We start from the raw sequence: 25,179 nt of genomic DNA, 5'->3' as shown, positions 1-25,179 counted from the left end.
GCCTAAACAGGTGACCTTCGCACTTTGCAAGATGGGCAACTATCCAAGTTTAGGTTGCTCATGTTGCGGCAATATGGTGAGGGGGGACAAGTTTTATCATGCACAAACGGGCGCAGCATTTAGTACTGGTGGTCGCTATACCTTCTCCTCATCTTATGTTATATATTTAATCACGTGCCCATGCGGGCTTCAGTATGTGGGTGAAACCACACAAGAAGTGAGGAGTGGGATAGGGAAGCATAAGAGCACAATACGTACTAGAAACCTGGATTTACCAATTCCCCGACATTTTGATAAAGGACACACCATTAGCCAGCTAAAATTTCGCGTGATCGATGGGGTATCCGCCGCAGTCAGGGGTGAAGATAGAGTGAAAGTCCTTAAAAAAAAAAAAAAGAGCTTCACTGGATTTATTTATTAAATACGTTCCCTTGAGTCCCAGAGGGTTAAACCATGAATACAATGTGGTTTCATTTTTGTGATCTGTGATATCTGACTATATTACTACATGAAGTATTATTATAGATTTTGTTTTTAATTTTGATTTTAATGTTTCACTTTTCTAGATGCGAATGGGTCTTGTATGGTCTACGGTTTCCTCACAGCTGTCCACCCTTTTCTGGTCGATGCTTCATCTGCGGTGGGAATTCTATGCGGACAACGTGCCTACTCTGTGTTAAATTGAAGCCTCATTTGGGATATAATTCCTATGTTAATTAATGCGCTAAGTATGGGTTAAAACCAAATTTATATTTATTGCAAAATCCTTTACTGTCAATGAATGGTTATAGGCCAATACATTTATGAATATGTGCATCTATATGGAAATACTTATAGCTGGCATATGGGATTAGTGATACATATTGTGGGACTTGATTATGTTTGGAGGATGTCATGTATCCGTATAGGTATACTGGAATGTTCTTATGATAGTGTAATAAGTGGTACATAGTGCCTGTAGGCACATGCACTGATTGATGATGGCAGCCGAGATAACCTGAGTTCTCGGCTCCGGTCATGCGACTTATGATGTAGCATCTCTGGACGCATGTGCCGTGGTTAATTGCATCTGCTGCATCACGGGACCTTTTTATTGATCATGTGACTGATGCAAAGCATCATGGGCACATCGATCATGTGACTAATGCAAAGCATCATGGGCACATCGATCATGTGACTGATGCAAAGCATTATGGACACACGCATGTGCTCACTAGACAGGTGGGGACGCGCCGTTGGAGGAGCTGCTGATTGGAGACAATCACAGACCAGGTGAAGCTAATCATATGAGTTGATTGCAATTCTGGACCTGCATCTTTGATTTGTTGATTTGTATGGGTAATTTGTATATAAATATGTATGTGTATGTCTTGCTTTTATGCTTGAAAAAGACTCCTTTGGAGTCGAAACGTTGCATGTAAACTGTGGAGGAATAAAGAAACGTTTTATTTGCACTTTCTATGGTGTCACCGCTACCTATTTTCTGTGGATGAAGTGGACCTTGGGATCGGATCCTTTAGTGACTGGGCATCATAAACCTGTCCTACCATATTATGGTGAGGAAGCTGTGCTGCTAGCAAACTTCTGTTCAAACACCTGGAAGAGAGACCGCCTTCCATCCGGACAGGAAACAGGAACCTCCCAGATCCCTTTAAAAGGTGGGAACCTCTTCCTATTGCTCAGTTGGGCAGTAATTTCATTGGACGCCTGCATTACAAGACCTAGCCATATATAAACACACACAGTGTACCCAGTGGTTATTTGAAAGATGAGCGCAGGACAGAGAAGCTGTATCACATTTATATACCTATATAACATGTGGACTGTTAGGGACAGATCTTCTGCAGATGATATATTGCTGCTGATGTGAAAGCTTGCGTTTATTTGCCTATACAAAACATGGTCTGCACGTTGGGAGAGGGGATATTTCTGCTGCTGTCACCATATATAGCAGCAAAGCAGACAGCCAAACTATGCTTTGGCATGGGGAATATTGAAGTTCTCGGTTTGTGGCATCAGACATTGTTTCAAGTCGCGTGTCCAGCCGCTACAAATTATTTGAAGGCCTTACTCAGCTAGGAGTGGGGTGAGGGGAATTCTTTTACTCTGCACTAAACAGGGACAGTGCACAAATATACAAGCTATACTATGTGGCCTTCTGTTTTTACATCTTGTGCCGCCCCAGGATTGCATTTTTTTAGTTGGCAGTGGATTATTTTAATATAATCTAAAACAAGAACCCTGAAACAGCAAATACACATAGTGCAGCGGTCTCAGAACCAGAACCAGATGGACATTCTCTTCATTCAGCCTACCATACTGTATATTTGCAGGCCTACACACCTAGCAATGGTTTTATGCAAACCACAAAGTTAGCTGAAAAGTTACATAAGACTACACTAAAAAGTCAACAAGAAAAAAAAAGGAAACATTAAGAAAGCAACGGGTAAGGGACATCTCAATGGAGGTGGTAAAAGGTGGGCCAAGTAAGCACTTCAAGCGGCTCCCGCTGAAGCAACAGTTCCACGTTCTGCAGGGGGTAACCCCGCAGCCATTCCATAGAAGTGGTTCTGGCTGTGAGTTACATCCACAGCACACAGAGCAGGTCGCAGAGTGGATGACACAGCATGCCTGAAGTATCTGCACCTGTCGGCCATGAATATTTGCCCTCTACTTTACCCAGTGCCAAATCCCCCACAGTCTCTGAAGCAGTACACATGGATCAGTCGAAGGAGCTGTTTGATCATTTAGTGTCATGGCTGCCAACCGGGCAGTCCAAACAAACAGAAGGAGAAGATCAAGACATGGAATGCACTGATGCATCAAAGGAGGATGATGAGGGTGGGTCAGGGCATGTGGTCAGCTCTCCACAAGCAGTGTGCAGTCAGGGGGATGTGGAAACGGAGGTACCAGATCCCGGTGATCACTGTGACAGAGTCCACTCAGGAGGAGAAGGATGACAAAAAGGATGAAGTACTCAATCAAACTTGCAGGGGGAGGAAGAAGAGGCGGACGTTGTTAGACAGCACCCTGCCAAGACAGAGTAGGGTGTCACAGAAAACCACCTGCCACCCTCAGCTACTACTAGTCACAGCAGCACCAACATCAGGCCCACAGATAGGTCTGTTCTTTGAAAGCATAGGTGATGACAGAAGAGCTGTAAGATTAGCGGTAAGCATTTAAAACGCGGCAAGAATGTAAACAACCTGGTCATGCAGTAGCCTCTGAGTACAGAGAGACAGTTTTGTGTAGGGATAGTAACACGACTACTTCAGGCCTCTCCTCTGCAATAGACGACCGGGCTGCAGGCTTCAGAGCCAAGAGTGGGAAACAGAGACCAGAAGTTGACCAGACACGGACATCTACCCCATTATCTCAGTGTGTCCCTGCTCTGCAGCCAGCCCCCCCATCCCCCAGCCACGGGAACATAAAAACTAATACTACCCCAACCATCCACGTGCACAAAGCTTCATCACAAACATGGCAGAGTTGCTTGCAATGAAAATGCTGCAGTGCTAGTAAAAGGACCATCGCACAGCCTACATCAAAACATCAGATTACTGGGTGACCACCCAGCTTGATCCACAATACAAGGCTAAAATGACAAATCTCATATCAGAGGGACCTCAAAACGCAGAAGTCAGGATAGATTGTTAAGGAGCTTGAGCAGAGTATTTCCCTATTGCCACGGAAATGCATCTGCAATGGATTGCTGCTCTGTGGCTCATGGCGGATGAGCAGGAGGCCGCCACAGCAGCACCACCACGGATGCAGGCAGGGGAAGTTTAAAACAAGTGTGGTATAGTTTTTCAACCCATTGCAGCCTGTAGCAACAGCACAGGTAGAACTCACAATCACAGGCAGCATTTATAAATGATGGTTCACGAATAGATCAGCTCCCATGTGTATGTACTCAGACATGGCGTTGGCTCCTTTGACTTCTGGATCTTTAAGCTGGACGAGTGGCCAGAGCTTACACAACACTCTTAACGGTGTTTGCTGCTCCGCTGCCAATGTACTATCAGAAAGGGTGTTCAACATAATTGACATATGCATTCACCCATCAGCAATGTGGATCACCCGACTTTCATAAACCTGAACCAGACCCATTCACCTTACTTCTGCACTCCCATGGCAGATTACGCTGATTAGTTAGCATGCTGGCAATTTTTACTCACATACAAGCATCAAATAATATCAAAGACTTCACGCTGCCCTCAAAGTCCTGTTGGGGTTGGGGTTGCTGCTCTCCTCATACTTCTTCAAAAACGCGTTTTTCTGAAGCACAAGATACATCTGTAACTCTACAACTTTTCCTTGGCTGGTTCTATTCACCTGGTAGAATTTGTCCTTTGCAAACTTTATGACTTTCTTTTAAAATAAGCATTGTGCAACTTTAAAAACCTTTTCTTAATGGCCCCCTCCCCCCACCTGATGTTTAACCCTTTGTAAAATCCATATGATTTGCATCAGTGAATACAAAACTCCCCTGTTACTCACACGATGCCAATATATACCACGTACAATATTAAATCTCTAATGAATATTGGAAAGAGGAAAATTTGCTGTGTTCGATCTGCAAAGTTTAGAAAAGGAGTGTCATTATCCCAGACAAATCAATGAAATAAACAAAATTAGTTATGATGTTCCGAATCCCTCATATTACCTGCTCTCTCCCTTGGTGTAATTTTCCAGATGAATTTATAAGCAGCAGCACATGTGAAAAATACTTGGGTATACTAATAGATCATAGACTGAACATGAGTCAACAATGTGATGCAGCAGCCAAAAAGGCAAACACAATTCTGGGATGTATTAAGAGAAGCATAGAGTCTAGATCACATGAGGTCATTATCCCCCTTTACTCTTCCTTAGCTAGACCTCATCTGGAATACTGTGTCCAGTTCTGTTCACCCCACTTTAAAAAAAAAGACAGACAAACTGGAGCAAGTTCAGAAAAGAGTTACCAAGATGGTAAGCGGTCTGCAAATCATGTCCTATGAAGAAAGGTTAAAGGATCTGGAAATGTTTAGCTTGCAAAAAAGAGGGCTTAGAGGAGACTTAATAGCGGTCTACAAATATCTGAAGGGTTGTCACACCGCAGAGGGATCAGCCCTATTCTCATTTACCCAAGGAAAAACTAGAAGCAATGGGATGAAACTGAAAGGGAGGAGACACAAATTAGATATTAGAAAAAACTTTGACAGTGAGGGTGATCAATGAGTGGAACAGGTTACCACATGAGGTGAGTTCTCCTTCAATGGAAGTGTTCAAACAAAGGCTGGACAAATATCAGTCTGGGATGATTTAGTAGATCCTGCACTGAGCAGGGGGTTGGACCCGATGACCCTGGAGGTCTTTTCCAACTCTACCATTCTATGATTCTATGATAAAAGTTTGATTTATTTTCATATTTTGGGAGTGTCTAGCTTGCAAAAGAGGAGACGTAATAGCTGTCTACAAATATCTAAAGGGTTGTCACAGTGCGGAGGGATCAATCCTATTGTCATCTGCACAAGGAAAGACTAGAAGCAATGGGATGAAACTGAAACGGAGGAGACACAGATTAGATATTAGACATTGAGGGGGATCAATGAGTGGAACAGGTTACCATGAGAGGTAGTGAGTTCTCCTTCAGAGGCTGGACAGACATCTGCCTGGGATGATTTAGTGATTCTGCATTGAGCAGGGGATTGGACCCGGTGAGCCTGGAGGTCTCTTTCAACTCTACCATTCTATGATTTTTACTACAAACGGAGGAAGGTTCCCACCTTTAAAAGGGATCTGGGAGGTCCCAGTTTTCAGTCCGGATGTAAGGTGGTCTGTCCAAGTACTGTCATGGGTTCATGGAAATATGATTACTGCTACGTAATCTCCATGGTTTTCCATCAATATCGCTGTATGAGGTCTTGTTTTTTTTGCAGAAAGTTGTAATTTTCAACACCACCATTTGGGATTACAGAAGACTCATTAATTTTTAGCTCTGAGAGAATGAAGGAAAAAAAAATTGCAATTCCACCAATGTTTTTTACATCTTAAATTTTCACTATTCACCATACTTTATACTTTTACCAGTCTTGCAACATCCAAGGCTAGAAAAGCGTGAACCCATGCCAAACAACTGGTGCCATCTGTTGTACATGTTCCCCTTCTCCTGATTGCATGTCCTGTTTGGAATAAAATGCTGCTTTTCTAGACTTTATTAGAAGCTGCAGCCAAATCTCACTGAAAGTCTTCCATCTCCCCCACCCTGCTGCAGCACCACCCCCATAAAGTTCTGGGGATAGCATGGGACACACACAAGCACAGATCCTCCTTCCCCACACACTCTTTGTGTTCCGTCTTAGTATTTGTTACTGGAGAAGAACTTCACATGACAACAGGCAGTGGACAGCAAATTAGAAGAGACTCCTAGAGGGCAGCACAAATATAACTTTGTAAATAGTAAATTACACTTTTGCTAGTTATCACATCGGTTAACACATAAGCACAAGTTTATTCAAAGCGCAGGACCCTATTTAGTTAAACAAAACCCTTTAATATACAAATACATAAACCTACAAACCTCAGAATCAGCCAACTCTTCCAGTATATACTTCTTTCTAATAGAGTAAAACATAGAACATTCTTTGCTGAAACTTTCGAAACATTCTTTCTCGTCATCCCAATTCACCTGCATAGGATTCAATGGAAATCTGTTTTAATGTATTTTTATGACAAAAAGAAGTATAATGAAACTAAGAATGCTGTGACTTCTTATTTGTTTTTGCTATCATTTTTTAGGGTGGTATATAAGCAAGGAGGTAATGATGTGTTCACTTTAGTGTAGGCGGCTCTGTTCGGAGCAAGAACCCAGATGAAATAGCACTGGGGTCCAGTAACATGCTTGAAGAACCCCAATATAGCCAATGGCTTTGACAGGTACATTCGAGTTCTGGGTCCGAGAGCACAGAGCTGCACAATGGATGCAATTATCCAAATATGCCTTAAGGCCCATTTACACCAGCCGATGATCGAAAGCAAAAAAAAATTGCTCATCGGCGTTAGTTCTAGTGATAATCGGTGCGTGTAAATGTGTGCCGATTGTCCGCTTTTCGGGCACTGCTAGTTGAATTCGGTCCAACCTAAAAATCGTCACTCACTTTTATCAGTAGTTCTCCATCGGGAGTATTGATAGCATTGTTTCCCCGTGGAGAACAAAGGATCTGAGTGCAGATAATAGCCCTCGGGCTATTAACTGCTTTCAGTGAAGGCTTCATTTGCACATCTAATCGGTACTTAAGTAGCTACTTAATACTTTATGCAAAATAATCGCTCAAAGCTGTCACTCAAACTGTTGTTTGAGCGATCATCAGCCCGTAGAAACAAGCCTAATCTGTAGCACACCTTGCGGAGAAGAAAAAAAAAAAAAAAGGAAAATCTTTGCTTTCACTGGACATGCAAAAAGGTACAAATTCCTATCTGTTCAGCCCTGTATGGCTACAGTACTCTGGTTTCTTCCTCAGCAACTACTTTAAAACATTTTTATTAACATCTTTAGTAGATTGTGACTGTTTATTCTTTTGATCGCTGACAATGAATTCAATAATGTATTGTCTAAGTAAACATAGACGTTTCTTTGAAAGTGAAAGCTTTCCAGACAACCATAAGCTTCTCTTTTGTGAAACACAAATTCTTTCAGTGCTCGTCTGATCAGCTTAAAGGGAGTCTGTTGGCTCAAACATACTGTCCAATCTGTATGATGTTATAGAGCAGTAGGAGCTGAGCAGACTGATATATAGTTTTATGGGGAAACATTCAGTAGAGCTTGTATTTATTCATTTAACCCATTGAGTGGCGGGTTTCCTACCACCCTGCCGTGCCCACCAGGGCAGGTTTTTTTAAATGGTCTAATCATTGAATTTCAACAAATTTTGCAGTTGCGTCTCAAGAGCCATAACTTTTTCATTTTTCCATTGACACAGCCATATAAGGGCTTGTTTTTTGCAGGACAAGTTGTGATTTTTTAAACAGGGGGGAGGAAAAAAAGAAATGGGGAAAAAAGAAAAAAAGGGGCCATGTCAATAAGGGGTTAAATAATGTATTAACTTCCTTCTCTGGGTCATTACGACGCATGGATACCACATGTGTGATTGTATTTTTGATTTTTTACAAAGTAAAGGGAGACAAGTGTTTTTATTATTTTTTTTTTTGTCCCTTAAGGGGACTTCCACAGGGACCCATCAGGACCCCTGATCACATTCCGGGGGTCCGATGGTGACAGCCCTTTACATGCTGCAGTCACATAGACTGCAGCATGTAAAGGGTTAACACAGCAGAGATCGGAAGTTTTCTCTGATCTCTGCTGTAAGAGCTAGTACCTAGCTGTCCTCTGACAGCTAACAACCAGCTCTCCCTGCCACAGAGACCATCGGCTTGCTTCTGACAAGCCGATGGTCTCTATGGCAACCTGTAAACAAAGCAGGAGATTGCCGGCAGATCGGCAATATCTTCTGCTGGTTTTTCAAAGCCCTTACTTTGTTCTCTGTGGGACTGTGCAGGCAGAGCACAATGTCACTGCTTGTGGCACTGTGCTCTGCAGCTCCCATAGTGATACATAGCCCGGAAATCTTCCGGGCTATGTTGCTATGAGCAGTGGAGCTCGTCCCGGAAAATTTCGGGGCGTGCCACTCAAGGGGTTAAACCTCTGCTTGGTCCAAACTTAAAGGTCTGGTGGGCAGTCCTATTACTGATTGACAGCCATGTATAACTGTGTATACAGAAATAACTGTCACTGATAGGTCCGCCCACTGGACCATTAAGCCCATAATTAAAGGGGTTGTCCCGCGCCGAAACGGGTTTTTTTTTTTTTTTCAACCCCCCCCCCCCGTTCGGCGCGAGACAACCCCGATGCAGGGACGTACAGAAAGCTCACCGGAGCGCTTACCTTAATCCCCGCGCTCCGGTGACTTCTATACTTACCTGTGAAGATGGCCGCCGGGATCCTCTGCCTCCGTGGACCGCAGCTCTTCTGTGCGGTCCACTGCCGATTCCAGCCTCCTGATTGGCTGGAATCGGCACGTGACGGGGCGGAGCTACACGGAGCCCCATAGAGAACAGGAGAAGACCTGGACTGCGCAAGCGCGGCTAATTTGGCCATCGGAGGGCGAAAATTAGTCGGCACCATGGAGACGAGGACGCTAGCAACGGAGCAGGTAAGTATAAAACTTTTTATAACTTCTGTATGGCTCATAATTAATGCACAATGTATATTACAAAGTGCATTAATATGGCCATACAGAAGTGTATAGACCCACTTGCTGCCGCGGGACAACCCCTTTAAGCAGAAATTTATTTTTATAAATTACAAGTTATGTTTTGACTATATAGGAATTTGCTGAGCATATCCTGCTCTATATATGATGCCTGCAGAATGGACGGCTTTTTCTATTCGACAGGTTTCCTTTAACTCCTTCAATGGCGGGTTTCTTACCACCCTGTCAGACCTACCAGAGCAAGTTTTTTATATGGGCCGATCATTTAATTTCAACTAATTTTCCAGTTGCGTTCCAAGAGCCATAAATTTTTCACTTTTCCATTTAAACAGCCATGTGAGGGCTTATTTTTTGCAGGCCAAGTTGTATTTTTTAATAGCATCATTTTTGGCTAGATATAATGTATTGCATAAATTTTGCAAAACAATGTGTAGGGAGATTGGGGGGAAAAAAGTAATTTCTGCCATTTGTTTTTTGGATTTCATGTTTACGGAGTACAGAATAAATAATGTGATAAAAATATTTTCTGAGTCAACACAATTCCGGCGATACTAAGTTTATACAGTTTTTTTTTGTTTTGCCATTTTTGTGCTTTTGTGTCGCCACATTCCAAGAGCTGTATTAATTTTATTTTTCCATTGCCAGAACTCTAGAAGGCCTTGTTTTACGCGGGATGAACTTTAGTTTTCATTTATTAAATTTTTGGGAACTTGTAAAATTTTGATCGCTTTTTATTCCATTTTTTCTAGGGGCAAGATTAACAAAATCTGTAATTCTGAAATGTTATTTTATTTTTCACTGCATAATGTGTATATATAATATATTAAAGTAATTCTACAGGCCAGTACGATTATGCTAATACCAAATTGTAATAGTTTTTTCCTTTTTCGCTACTTTTTCACACTTTTAAAAAAAGAAAAAAAAATTTTTTTTTTAAATCGCTACATTCAAAGACCCCTAACATTTAAAATTTTTATCAAAGGAGCTGTGTAAGGGTTTTTATTTTGCGGGATGAGTTGTAGTTTTTATTAGAACCATTTGTTGATCCGTCCAGCATTTTGATCACTTTCTATTCTGTTTTTTGCTTTGTGAGATGGGCTAAATTAGCTATTTTTGCCATGTTTAAATTTTATTTTCCATGCAGTGCACCCTGCAGATTAAATAATGTTCTAACTCTGGGTCATTACGAACACAGGGATACCACATGCGTAATTTTGTTTTTATTTTTTACAAGGTAAAGTGAGAAAAGTGGGGTTTGGGCGTTTTTCTTTTCTTTTTTTAATAATTTTTTTTTTACATTTAAAATTTTTGCCCCCTTAGGGGACTAGCATAATACTTTTTTAAAATTCTAATACTCTGCCATGCTGGGGCATAGCAGGGTATTAGACGGGCTATGATACGCAGACAGAGTCTGCGGGTCATAGCCTAATTTAGCTGGCAGACCCGGAGGCTATAGTCAAGTCTCCGGATGCCACAGAGACCCATTAGAACCCCCTGATCACTTTGGAGGGGTCCGATGATTACAGAGGGAGCCCCCTCCTTCTGTCAGTCCTTTACATGCTGTGGTCGCACAAACCGTGGCATGTAAAAGGTTAAACAGCGGAGATCGGAGGTGTTCTCCGTTGTAAGACCTGGTGCCTGGCAATCATCTGACAGCCGATCACCAGCTCTCCCTGCCACGGTGACCATCGGCTTCTGACAAGCTGATGGTCTCCGTGGCAATGCGTAAACGGTGCAGGAGTTAAAAAGAAAAAGCGGGAAGTTGCCGGCAGATCCGTTATATCGTCTCGCTTCTTTTTTTAAAGTCCTGCACTGGTTCTCTGTGGGACTGTACAGGTAGTGCACACGCAGCTTATGGCATTGTGTTCTGCACGGTCACATAGTGAAACATAGCCGAAATCTCCAGGCTATATCACTATGGGCAGTGGAGCTAGTCCTGGAAAATTTCCGGGACTGCCATTAAAGGGGTTAAACGAGCACAAAGACCTTAATACTGTAACTGCTGAGTGGAAATTAGTACAATCTTAATAAAAGCATTACCTCGGTGGCCAGCCGTAAGATGAACATAGGCAATCCTTCCAGTAGTGGAATGTAGTTGTCCAACAGAAGTGGTATTCCTGTAAGATTACCTTCCTGTAAGCACACAGATTGTGACTCTAGCAGCACTGTAACTAAATTATACTGAATACACTGTGAGAAAATGTATCATGATTGAAAATCACATGATTTATAATCAGTTTAAGTTTCTTAAAATTTTAAACAAAATCAACAAATCAACTTATAATTATAAAACCTTAATAGTTGTTCTAATAAACTATATATAATAAACTGTTGTACTACTAATAAAAAAAAAACAAAAAAAACAAACTGAAAGGCACCAGTTCATGCGAATCATACACAGTCAGGGCATACTTGCTATGCATACTAAAGGCATAAATGTTTTTTGCAGGAATAGCATGTGTGTGGGGACTTTCTTTGAACCTTCAGTGGGCATGTGTGGCATCTTCTTCTCTTCTCTTCTTGAACTGCTGGAGAGTCAGGCATATCAGGCCCTAGTTCTTGACTCAAACTCACTCGTATTTCACGTGGCAGTCTTTCATTGTTCACTCTCCTTCTCACGTGTGCCAACACTAATCTGCGAGCCAATTCTTTTATGAAAACTTCCCTTTCAGTAATATTTCGATGTATTTCATACAATATGTGGCCGTTGACAGTGCCGATATCTAACATATGGTAGAAAATAACTTTTACTATTTACTATTTGAGTCATGTCCATGTTGCTCAGGAATGAAACCATCACCGACAACAATTTATCCATGAGGTTACAGTTGACTCAAATTCACTATCAACAGGCACAAATGCTCTTCTACTTTTAGAAGAATGTGGGCTTATGCTTTTTGACCGTTTTCTTGCGAATGAAGTGCTGGGTTCCATTTTATGTTTTTCATGTAATTACTGGAAAAAAAAAAAGTCAAAAACAAACTAAATGATTACAAAAAAAGTCACTTAAGTGCCGACGTGGAGTTTGTGAGGCTCACTAATGATTTTAAACGGTTTTTACTCACTAATTTTGCGCAGGCCAACCCGTAAATCACCACCTACGGCCTCACATGCGACTAAACTTGAAGCTACTAGAAACGCTTTATGCATTGTGCTCAGGGAAGGGAGATATTTGATATTACATTAGCTAGGCCTGAGAGGCCTTCACGTCAGTACTTAAAGGTTAAGACGGTTCTGCACTTCTTCCTGGGTTAGACTGACATTTAGTAGAGAGTTTACGTCATCACTCTGCATCTGACATTTCATTTTCCTATGTGAAAAAACTATTTAACTCTTTCCAATCCATTTATTTTTTCTCATCCATTCTCCCCAGCTCCAAATAAATTGGAGCTGGGGAAAATGGCTGAGAAAAAATAAATTTTCCCTCCACCCTCCTGATCTGACAGAGTTCAGGAGGGTGCAGGTGGTCACTACATCGTGGGGAAATGCGGAAGTATTACTTCTGCATTCTCCCTTTTGCCTCCCGGCTTGGTGATCATGTGACAGCTAGGGTCAGGTGACACCCGGCGGTCACATGATCGCCGGGCGGAATGCGGAGGTAATACTTCCGCATTCTCCCTTCAGCCTCCCGGCTCGGCGTTCATGTAACAGCTGGGGGTCAGGTGACACCAGCCGTCACATGATCGCTGGCCAGAATCTCCCTGCATTACATAGCGCTAATTGAGCGCTATGTAGTATGTAAAGGAGAAGGCAGAGAGGGTTAAAAACCCTTTCGGCCTTCTCCTCGATGAGGACCAGTGCAGGAGTGCATCTGCACCCGATGTGTCTGACGATCGGGTGCAGATGCACTCCTGCACTGCAGTGTCGGACCTGTCCCATCATTGGAGCTGTGGAGGAAAATGATGATGCCGGGGCAGGCCCGACATTGGATTGGAAAGGGTTAATAGATTTGTTTTCTCCTTATTGCCCCCTACAATTTCTTCTACATTATTTATTAAACAGTTTTAGCATTAATCTTTTTACTATTTATATAGTTAAAGAACAGTTTAGGGTTAGTTTTACTCTCTTTGATAATAAGTCTCTCTGTCTCTATCTCTTTGCAGCTTTTATCTGATTTTTACATAATTTATTATTTTCCTTATAGGTTTTTAGTGCATTTTTCGCTGCATTCTTGTTTTAGTAGTTTACATGCTTTCTTTTTACTGCTTATTGCACTCTTTACATCTTTATTAAGCTACAAGTGCATTTAAATGATAGGAGCTTGGATGCATAGGGATAAAAGCTTTCTTCTCTCTTTATTCAGTATGTGCCCATCATAACAAGAAAAATACAGATGTCCTGAGGACGCGTTTCAACCTTGTCAGGTCTTGATCACCTTATTCACAATATGTTACTTCCTTCCTTAAATAGTAATCTTATTACATTTTCACCTGTTAATTAACTCTTACATATCCCTGAGTGCAAGCACAACAGCATGGGCTCCCCGCGCCTATGGGAGTTACCACATATATGCATTGCTTCTCAGATTTTATTAACCTTGATAACATTCAGTATTATATAAAGTTTCAAATATGGCATTTGCTCATTATATTAACCCTTCCAATCCAATTTGTATCCTGGTTTTCCTAGGGCGCTTACTCTTTTTCTGCTGTTATACAACGGCGCTATATGCTGGCTAAAGCCAGTACTGCAGGAGGTGACACGTTGGATAGGCTCCGACAGCAGAGAGGCTGGCAATATACAGTAAGAGAACCCCGACGGATGTCTTCTAACATCGGAGCTGTACAGCCTTAAATCTTAATGTCTTCAGAGGTCAGACAGGGGATTGGAAAGGGTTAAACAGTGGAATAATAATAAGGAAATATTAGATCATTTCCGCTATGCATAACTCCTTCAATATATGAAAATCTATCAACCAACACAATATGGATTATAGGTAATATTCCATGTATACCTTAAATAACCTATATATATTTACCTTTCATCGATAATCATTCATATAACAGAATATACACAATTTCTCATTAGTCACCATAATGTGTTTTCAGAACAAAATATTATGATTTTATTAATATACTCTGTTTCTATTGCCCTATAGGCATTCAATAGCAAAGAAGAAAAAAGAAAAAAAAAAAAAAACACAAACTTTTTTTCCCTATTATTCCTATTGTATTATCCATAAGCTTAATAGTTAACCTCCATTATTATTGAGAATATAAGAACCATCCATATAATAGTTTATACACAATTTCTCGTTAATTGTCATATGTTTTGCGAGCAAAGCATTATGATTTTATATATATACTTTGTTTCTATTACCATATAAGCATTCGATAGCAAAGAAAAAATAAATAAATAAAATTTATATATTATATATATATATATATATATATATATATATATATATATATATATATATATATATATATATATATATATATATATATATATATATATATATATATTATATATATTATATATATATATATATAAATATAATCAGTTTTTTTATTTAGCCCCTTTGGGTAGCGTGTTTCCAGGGTCAATATTCAATAGCCCTCTCCTTTTAATAATTCAGTTTGGTTTATATTTTGCTTTCTGTTATTAGTGACTTTTTCGATACCACAATAACTGAAGCCCTCCAATTTCTCTGAGTGTTCCTCAATAAAGTGCTTCGTTATACCTGAATGGTTAATGTTGGCATTTTTTATGTGTCTTACATGTTCTGTTATTCTAGTCCTTAAAGGGGTTGTCCCGCGGCAGCAAGTGGGTCTATACACTTCTGTATGGCCATATTAATGCACTTTGTAATGTACATTGTGCATTAATTATGAGCCATACAGAAGTTATAAGAAGTTATTCACTTACCTGTTCCGTTGCTAGCGTCCTCGTCTCCATGGTGCCGTCTAATTTTCAGCGTCTAATCGCCGGATTAGACGCGCTTGCGCAGTCCGGTCTTCTTCTTTTCTCAATGGGGCCGCTCGTGCCGGAGTGCGGCTCTGTGTAGCTCCGCCCCGTCACATGCCGATTCCAGCCAATCAGGAGGCTGGAATCGGCAATGGACCGCACAGAAGCCCTGCGGTCCACCGAGGGAGAAGATCCCGGCGGCCATCTTCACCGGGTAAGTAAGAAGTCACCGGAGCGCGGGGATTCAGGTAAGCGCTGTGCGTTTTTTTTTTAAAGTCCCTGCATCGGGTTTGTCTCGCGCCGAACGGGGGGGCTGTTGAAAAAAAACAAAAAAAAAAACAGTTTCGGCGCGGGACAACCTCTTTAATTTTCTCATAGTACATCCTATATATTGAAGATTGCATAAATTACAGGAAATCATGTATACTACGTTTTCTGAATCGCAGTTAATATAATTTTTTTATCTCATATTCCCTTCTCCCCTCCTTATCCTTGAATTTATTGCACATCTTGGCCATTGGGCAGACACTGCAACGGGACTTACCACACTTAGTAAAACCTTTATATTTTAACAATTGTTTGGCAGGATCTATTGTTACTAATACACTTGGAGATAATACATTAGCTAGATTTCTACCTCTTTTCGCTACAAATAAAGTTTTACCTTCCAACAATTTATCCGTTGTTTGAACTTGTCCTAAGATTGGTAAATATTTATAGAATAGGCTCCTGATTTTATTGAATTCATTACTGTATCTAGTAGAGAATATTAGTTTATTTTTATCCATAATATTCTCTAAACGCGTCCTCAGGATGTCTGTATTTTTCTTGTTATGATGGGCACATACTAAATAAAGAGAGAAGAAAGCTTTTATCTCTATGCATCCAAGCTCCTATCATTTAAATGCACTTGTGTCAAGAAACCGCCTAGGATCGAGCGGAATGGATGAGAGACTGCTTTCTTCATGCTGAAAAGAGGACACAGCAAGGAATATAAAACGGGAGCTAACATAACCTGCTGCATAGGTGAGATCATTATCTTTATTTGAATATTTATTAAGCTACATTGGTTTTCTTCTATTACAAAGCCTTTTATTCCTGTAAGGTATGTACCGCTCAGAGTAAGTAATTAGGATGTTGTTAAACCTTTCCCATTTATTGTGTACTCTTTTTGAGAACATTATCCCAGTCAATAAGGTTAAGGGCATCTCTGAGCGGATCGAACTCGGCCTTTCTGAAGCTTAGTATTTTTGTAGCTTCCTTACAAAACTCTCTCTTGAAGGACAAGTTGAAATGTATTATATTATGGGCACTATTTCCCAGGTGCCCCCAACCTGCTATATTAAGTCCACAATGGCCATCCCCCTAGTTGTGTCAGGTAATTATTTTTAGTAATTGACAGGAAGTTGTTACCTTTATGAGATCCACAGGTTTCAGCTTCCCAGTTTATATCTGGATAGTTAAAGCCCCCCATAATAATTACCTCATGGGATTTGCTGTTTCATGTATTTACCTTAATAGATTTTCAGTAACTTCTGTTATATTTTGGTGGTCTATAGAAAAACCCAGGAGGATCGTATCGTTTTTCCCCTCCATGTATTTCCACCCATAGAGACTCCATAGGTTTATCTCCCTCTCATATCTTCCTGTAATGTGGGCTTTAAACAGGATTTTACATAAAGACAAACCCCTCCCCCTTTCAGTTTTTTATGATCCCTTCTGAACAGATCGTAGCCCTGTAAGTTCACCGCCCAGTCACAGCTTTCATGCAACTAGGTCTCCGTTATTCCCACTATGTTGTAGTTTTCCTCAGACATTATTACTTTCAGTTCGTCTACTCTATTGGTCAGACTTCTAGCATTAGAAACCATACGTTTTGGTTATTTTTTATATTACGTTTATCCTTACTAAACTGTTATGCCAGTTTTAACTGTACTGACACCTCCCACCGCTCCACCCCATTTCCATTAACTTAGTTCCAGGTGACTGAAGTCTAAAGTATCTATCCCCTCTATCTCTGATTCCCCCCCCCCCCCCAACCCCAGTCCCTAGTTTAAATACTCCTCCAACCTTCTAGCAATTTCCTCCCCACAGCACAGCTCATCATCAGCATGGGTTCATAAGGGTCGATCATGTCAGACCAATCTGATCAGCTTCTGCGATGAAGTAAGCTCTAGGTTGGACCTGGGAGAGTCTATTGATCTCGTATATCTGGACTTCTCTAAAGCATTTGACACCGGGCCGCATAATAGGCTGATATATAAAATGAGACAGCTCGGATTGGGTGAAAATGGGTTTATATGAGTAAAAAATTGGCTCAGAGATAGAAAGCAGAGGGTGGTAATAAATGGTTCATATTCTGATTGGGGCACCGTCGCTAGTGGGGCGCCACAGGGTTCAGTATTGGGCCCCATTCTGGTCAATATATTTATCAACGACCTGATAGATGGACTGCACAGCAAAATATCAATATTTGCAGATGATACAAAATTATACAATATAATCAATGCAACAGAGGACAATGTGCGGCTGCAAACGGACCTGGATAAGCTGGGGGCTTGGGCAGAAAAATGGCAAATGAAGTTCAATGTTGATAAAAGTAAGGTTATGCAGGAGAAACAGATGTCACGAATACACATTAAATGGGGTACTGCTAGGGAAAAGTGATATGGAAAAAGATCTGGGTATACTAGTCGTTTGTCAATTAAACTGGAGTAACCAATGCCAGTCAGCTGCTGCGAAGGCTAATAAAGTCTTGGGGTGCACTAAAAGAGGTATAGGGGCGAGGGACGAGAACATTATCCTTCCACTATATAAGGCACTTGTCAGGCCTCACATGGAATACTGCGTACAGTTCTGGTCACCGCTGCTCAGGAAAGATGTTACAGTACTGGAGGGGGTTCAAAGAAGGGCAACCAAACCAATAAACGGAATAAAGGGACTGGAATACCCAGAGAGGCTATCAAAATTGGGGTTATTTACTCTAGAAAAAAGAAGGTTAAGAGGTGATCAAATAACCATGTATAAATACATGAGGGGACAATACAAGGATCTCTCCCATGATCTGTTTACACCCAGGACCGCGACGGTAACAAGAGGACATCCGCTAAGTCTAGAAGAAAGCAGGTTTCAATTGCTAACACAGAAAAGGGTTCTTTACTGTAAGAGCAGTGAGACTGTGGAACTCTCTGCCTGAGGATGTGGGGATGGCAAAATCCATAGAGGAGTTTAAAAGGGGACTTGATGTCTTTCAAGAGCGGAAGGATATTACACGATATAAATCTTAGGTTAATTGTTAATCCGGGTATACAGGCAGGTAGGAACTATTAGGGGTTGATCCAGGGATTAGTCTGATTGCCATTAGGGAGTCAGGAAGGAATTTTCCCCCAAATGTGCTAATTGGCTCCTGCCTCTTGGTGTTTTTTGCCTTCCTCTGGATTAACAACATAGGAGGATAAACAGGCTGAAATTGATGGACATTGTCTTCATTCGGCCTTACATACTATGTTACAGCTGCACCTTCCCATTGAGATGCAGCCAATCCCTATGGTAAAAAACTGTAGCCAACAGAAAGGTCAGCCCAGTTCTCCAGGAACCCAAATCCTTCCTTTCTACAACAGTTCTGGAATCACTTGTTTACCTCCCTAATCTCCCGCTGCTTTTTTTTTTGTGTGGCATATGGTACAGGTAGTATTTCAGAAAATACTACTTTGGCATTCCTTGCGCTAAAGCTTACATTCTAGCTCCCTGAAATCGTTTTTAAGGACCTTTCATCTACCTTCAACTTTGTCATTGGTGCCAATGTGTACCATGACTGCCAGGTCCTCACTAGCTCCTCCCAGTAAAGTCAACCCGATCCACGATGTGTGGAACTCTAGAGCCAGGAAGACAACACACTGTTCAATGATCCCAGTCTTTGTGGCAGATTCTCATGCCTGTCCCCACTACCAGGGCCTGTCTAGCCTGCCCTGCGCTCCTATTCCGCTTCTTACTGGAGCCGACATTCCCCTGGTGGTTATAGTTCTGAGAGTTATATAATAATATATATATGCAAGATATCTGCTAAAATTAAACTCTAATGCACATTACTTGCCATTATTGATTAAATCTTTAATCTATAACTTATAAATAAGTTAAAGCATGTTCGCTAACAAATAAAGACACAATTTGCTTTGTGGTTATAGACAGACAGCTTCCTCATTTAAAAGGAAAATGCTCTATAGACAGCCAGACACAGATCACAAGTGCTATGAGACATAAAAGCTATTTTTGAAGATGGAATACAAAACAAGCAGCTTAGAATAAGACTCTGCCTAGAGATTGATGACGAGCTCTTCAAGAGGAAGAAACCCATATTGCAATCATTGCGGATATCGGACACTCCCTTGTTTGTTTGCTATTATAAAAGTCTGTTGCGATGTAGAATAAAGGGGAACTGATTTACACTGAGGAAACAAGTGTGGCGTCTTATCGTTCTGTGAAGTACTTCATTTTTAGTATTTTATCATTTATAAATTGAAACACCCAAAATATACCTGAAGCCTAGAAAATTAATGTTAGAAAGAAGATGGAGTATCTGTAGATTCAATCATGATACATTCTCTCACAGTTTGCATACTAAAAGCTGCATCATTATATATTTTATTCTATTTTCCCCTACTTGCAGTTTTCCTCTGTGAATGTTAAAATTCAGAGAAAGTCAATGTCAGCTCCAATATTTACTTTTTCTAAATCTGATTTTTTTTGTGTGTAAATGTCTTGATAAATATATGCAGCATCTGTAGGACCATTTCCTATTAGTCCTAACACAACACCTATCAGGCAGGGAAAAAAAAGTCCTTCTTGGGCCACTTTCACACATGCGCTTGTAAAAACGCTGCATTTACAGCGTTTTCAGCTGCGTTGACATGCGGTTTTTATTGCATTTTCAGCCAAACGCAGCCAAGCAAAATGATAATGCCAGAACTGAAAAAACAGTCAAAAAGGCGATACCCACATTCCATTCATTTTAATGAGCAAACGCATAAAAAGAGAACAGACAGCGCTTGTCTGAGAAGCCCCATTGAAATCAATAGTAGCATTTGACAGCGTTTAGCGCTGTGCTGAAAACGCAGCGTTAAATGCTGGAAAAACACATGTGAGAGTGGCCTTACCCTTAGGCCTCATGTCCACGGGCAAAAGAACAATTAAAATCCGCAGAGGATTTTAACTCTTCTCCTGCCCGCGGATCCGCACCCCATAGGGATGCATTGACCACCCGCGGGTAGATAAATACCCACGGATGGTTAATAAAAGGGAATTAAAAAAAAAATGGAGCATGAAAAAACCGTGACATGCTCCATTTTCGTGCGGGTCTCCCGTGGGGACGGCTCCCGCGGATCCAGATGGCTTCCATAGCATGCTCATTCTTTTTCTTCCTCTGCTGCGGCCGCGCTCTCCTCTACGGGAGCGTCGGCCGCAGCGGAAGAGCGAGTGGCCGGGCCGCTTCAAAACTCGCGACTGAGTGCCGCAGGTTTTGAAGCAGCGTTTCTCCTGGCGGAAATCTCGTGGTATTTCGCTGCGGCCAAACCGCGAGATTTCTGCCGGGATTCCGCTGTGTGGGCACCCAGGCTAACTTTTATGGTATACCATGTTTAAAATTACAACTTCTTTTATAAACACAACCACCTTCAGGCAACTTTGAACTAAATGGGGATTGCAAGCATACATTGCATTCAAATTCAAATTTGTGACAAAAACGTTTACTCTATTATGTTTAAAATATGGGACACACTACTAGAAAAATAGCCAAAAGATGCAAAAATGTACTGCCTGGTATATTAGAAACCAGGTTTCATGAAATAGACCACTAGTGAAATTAATATCCACACTGCCATATGACATGTAATGTAGGAGTCACTTATAGTCTAATGGATGACTAATAGCATCACAATTACAGCCTCGATGCGCTCAGAGTCAACCGTGGGTATATATAGGGCAGATGTAATACTCTGCCGATAATTGTATGCATCCAATATAGGGGCTATTCAATATGGAGCCCTCAATCATACGTTGCTCCTCAATGCTGCCCATATGTGGAAAACTAATAATATCCACTCTTGAGGATCACTACATGGAATAGCTCAAGTCGTTGGATCAGAGGATATATGATATCAACCCCTAATAACCACCCCTGTAGCTTGTCCCCTTCTTATCCATAGACAGGCTCCTCCTTTTTTAACATCCCTTGATGTAAATCTGTTGGGATTATAGTTTGTCTGGCAGTATTATTTTAGTAGTCTCTGGAGTTACTACAGAGGCTACATTAGTGGTCTAAGATCTACCAGTTATCCCTCATATTTAGATATGTAGAACTCCAGAGGGAATCACATGGTCTGTTGATAATTACTGTATATATAAGTGTCTGTTTAGTTGATGTAAGCTCGTTGGAGCAGGACCCTCACCCCTATTGTTTCCATCAGCTGATTACTATGTAACCGTGGTTCTGTAATGTTTGTACTTTTGTCTTTCTGTATCCCCTGTCTATGTAAGCGCTGCGGAATATGTTGGCGCTATACAAATAAAGTTTATTATTATTATTTAAGCTTCAATGTCCGCTTAATCTGTACACTTAGGCCTCATGTCCACTAGCTAAATGGAATTGCGGATTCCGCAGCGTATTTTGCCCATAGGGCAAAGTATTTTTGCACCCACAGATGGCATTTTAAAAGAATTGCGTTTTTCACGCGCGGGAGAAAAACGCGGCATGCTCCATTCTGCCGCGGATTCCACACTGATAGCAATGTGTGCGGATATCTGCATGCAAAAAAATGCCATTTAAAGCAAATCCGCCGCGGAAATCCACGGCAGATTCTGTGCGGATTGTATTTTTCAAGTGGACATGAGGCCTTATATGGACCTTATAATTTCTCCTAGTATCAACGCGTTTCCTCAGTTAGGCCTTAGTCAGACGGGCGTTTTTTCGCGCGATTTGCGGATCGCATGACGGATGCGCATCCGCAAATCGCGTGACCGGTGCGCGCAAGTTGCCCGCAAATCTGCTCCTAGCCGCGTTTCATTAGAAACGGGCCGGAGCTGTCCAGCGCATTGCATTCAATGGAGACGGCAATAGAGCCGCCTCCATTTAAAGCAATGCGCTGCGGGCGAGCCCGGGATGAATTGTCGGTAAGGGCTTAAATATATAAGCCCTTCCCTGCAATTCATCCTAAAATGTGTTAAAATAAAAAAAATTTGTATACTCACCTTCTCCCGGCAGCCGGAGCTCCGCGCGGCCGTCCTGCGGAGGGTGTGAAGGGGGTGTGAGTCAGACCTGCCCCCTGATTGGCTCAGCGCTGAGCCAATCAGAGGCATGCCTCACTCACACCCATTCATGAATTCATGAATGGATGTGAGTCAGACCTGCCCCTGATTGGCTCAGCGCTGAGAGGCAGCAGTCACTCACCCATTCATGAATTCATGAATGGGTGTGTGAGTGAAACCGGCCTCTGATTGGTCAGGGCTGTGACCAATCAGAGGCAGATCATTCAGCAGGCGGGGATTTTAAAGCCCCGCCGGCTGAATAGTGCCAAGAAGCAGTTCAGGAGAACTGACAGCGGCCGCGGCTGGACTCCGGCTGCAGCGGAAAGGTGAGTATACAATTTGTTTTTATTTTAACACATTTTAGGATGAATTGCAGGGAAGGGCTTATATATTTAACCCCTTCCCGACAATTCACCCCGCGCATGCCGGCAGCCCATTGCTTTCAATGGAGCGGCTGTATTGCCGGCTCCATTGAATTCAATGGGCAAACATCGTTCTTCTCTGCCACAGCTGTTACAGCTGTGGCAGAGAAGAATGATTTGTCTTCTATATGTTCTCAATGGGGTCGGAGCTGCTGCCGCCGGCCCCATTGAGCGCATATAGAGAAGAGAACAGGAATCGCAGATCGCAGATAGGTGCGATCTGCGATTTTTTGTTCTATAATTTATCGGACGAGCGCATAAAAAGCGCTCATGTGTCCGATACCATTGCAAAGCAATGGTTTTATAAAATCGCCGGACGCATGCGCAAATCGCGGCTAAAAACGCCCGTCTGACTAAGGCCTTACAGTGTAGCTGCAACTGATTCATCAAGATGGTGGAAGTTAAGTCTTGGGCTCACATGAAGCCTTCATAGTTAACAGAGTGCTCTCATGCAGCCGCACATGTTACCTATATATTTGGAAATATAGACACGTTCAGAAATTTCTACCGGAGCTTACAAGCATGCGCACTGTTGCGATTTGCACGTACATGGTCCTGGGGCTATTGTGACGGAATATGGCCATGGTACAAGCAGTGCGCATGCGTGGACCTAGCGTGACTTGGTGTAGTCACACGATATTACGGCCTGGAAGGTATGTTGTCGGGGGCCTCTACAGCATGTCCCATACCGCAATACTGGCTCTAGCCAGCATATGGCACCATTGCATAATGGCAGAAAGAGAAAGCTCCTTAGGAAACACTGAATCCAAAATTGGATTGCAAAGGGTTAATACTTGGTGGCAATAACCCTTGTTGCCAAGCACAGCAGTCAGACTTTTTTGTAGTTGATGATGAGGTTTGCTCACATGTCAGAAGGAATTTTGGTCCACTCCTCTTTGCAGATCATCTCTAAATCACTAAGATTTCGCAGCTGTCGCTTGGCCACTTTGATCTTCGGCTCCCTCCATAAGTTTTCTATGGGATTAACGTCTGGAGACTAGCTAGGCCACTCCATGACCTTAATGTGATTCTTTTGAGCCACTCCTTTGTTGCCTTGGCTGTATGTTTTGGGTCACTGTCGTGCCGGAAGACCCAGCCATGGCCCATTTTTAATGTCCTGGTGGAGGGAAGGAGGTTGTCACTCAGTATTTTACGGTACATGGCTCCATCCATTCTACCATTGATGCGGCAGAGAAACACCCCCAAAACATAATGTTTCCACCTCCATGCTTGACAGTGGGGACGGTGTTCTTTGGGTCATTACAAAATCAGCAAGGGATTACACACTTATTTCCTTCACTGTATATGTGGATTTTTGTATGGGAGGTGAGCTTGAAAAAGATCTCAGTCCAGAGATCGAAACGTCCACCAGGACAAGGGGGAATAAAGTCTCCATTTTATTTACTCAGCAGTACAGACGCTGCTTTTTTCTTCTTCTCTACCTGTATGACTGTTGGCCTTGGCTTTAGTCCTTTTGGAGCTGACGTCATATATATGTATTTGCTCCCCCAATAGATTTGGGATTCATGTGAGTGCTGCAGATTTATCTTTAATCTTTGATCAAATTAAGTTATATGATGAAACAGAAATTGTATACCTCTTTAACCCCTAAACTGTAACCATGTAAACTCCTGAACATTATGCATTTCATAACTCTAGTCCTGATGAAGCACGTGAGGTTGGAGTGTTTTGTCTCTAAGACAAGTACAAAAAGAGCCCTATTACACCCGTCTGATAGTGGCCAAATACTTTATGCGTGAAGCTGGTTGAATACAAATGTTTATGGTGACAGTGGGTGAAAATGCCATTTCTGACTGAGGAACCTTTCCACCTGTGAGATGTATTAGACATTCCTCTCTAGTGATAATTGTTATCACTGAGAATGTTGCATGTAAACGTATCACAAGAGAAGTGGTCGTTATGTCAACGAACGGGTGCGGACAGGATAAGGGCAGTGTAAAATGTATTGAAGTCTGCCTGTGATGTGATTGTTTGGGCAACTTATTTGATGCTGTGACACGAATGGTGGTAAACATCTGAGTCATGGAGTTAGTAAAATAGCAAATTAAGTGAAAAGTGGCGATTAGATGAGCAAGTTCACAGCTTCCCACTAATTTTCTGAAGAGAAAAAAAAAGACCCTCATATGTGACAAATCGGAGAGCAACTTGCTATATCTCAGGCTAGGTCTCCCCTCCTCCAGTGATCTTGATTTGATCTATCCTGAGATGCACCCTATAGAACTACAGTCAATAATTAAAGCAGCAAGTTTATGCAGTTATCACTTCCACCTCCTGTA

General features: G+C 41.8%; 1 protein-coding gene across 5 annotated transcripts in view; it reads right to left on the bottom strand.

Annotated features, from left to right (window-relative positions):
* MLH1 (mutL homolog 1) overlaps positions 1 to 25,179 on the bottom strand; it is an 83,703-nt gene that overhangs the window by 4,217 nt on the left and 54,307 nt on the right. For 3 of the 5 annotated variants that reach the window (XM_066584868.1, XM_066584869.1, XM_066584870.1), the window contains 2 exons: positions 11,295 to 11,387; positions 6,566 to 6,673 (listed from right to left, as the gene is read on the bottom strand). The exons of 1 other annotated variant lie outside the window; for it this stretch is intronic. In XM_066584868.1, coding sequence (XP_066440965.1) covers positions 6,566 to 6,673; positions 11,295 to 11,387 — 201 coding nt within the window. Of the gene's footprint in view, positions 1 to 6,565; positions 6,674 to 11,294; positions 11,388 to 23,760; positions 24,000 to 25,179 lie in introns of those variants that run through there. One more of the 5 variants, XM_066584872.1, reaches the window with a different exon arrangement.

Source organism: Eleutherodactylus coqui, chromosome 12 (genome assembly GCF_035609145.1).
Source record: "Eleutherodactylus coqui strain aEleCoq1 chromosome 12, aEleCoq1.hap1, whole genome shotgun sequence".
NCBI lineage: Eukaryota > Metazoa > Chordata > Amphibia > Anura > Eleutherodactylidae > Eleutherodactylus > Eleutherodactylus coqui.
This window is presented reverse-complemented; position numbering and strand designations above follow the sequence as displayed.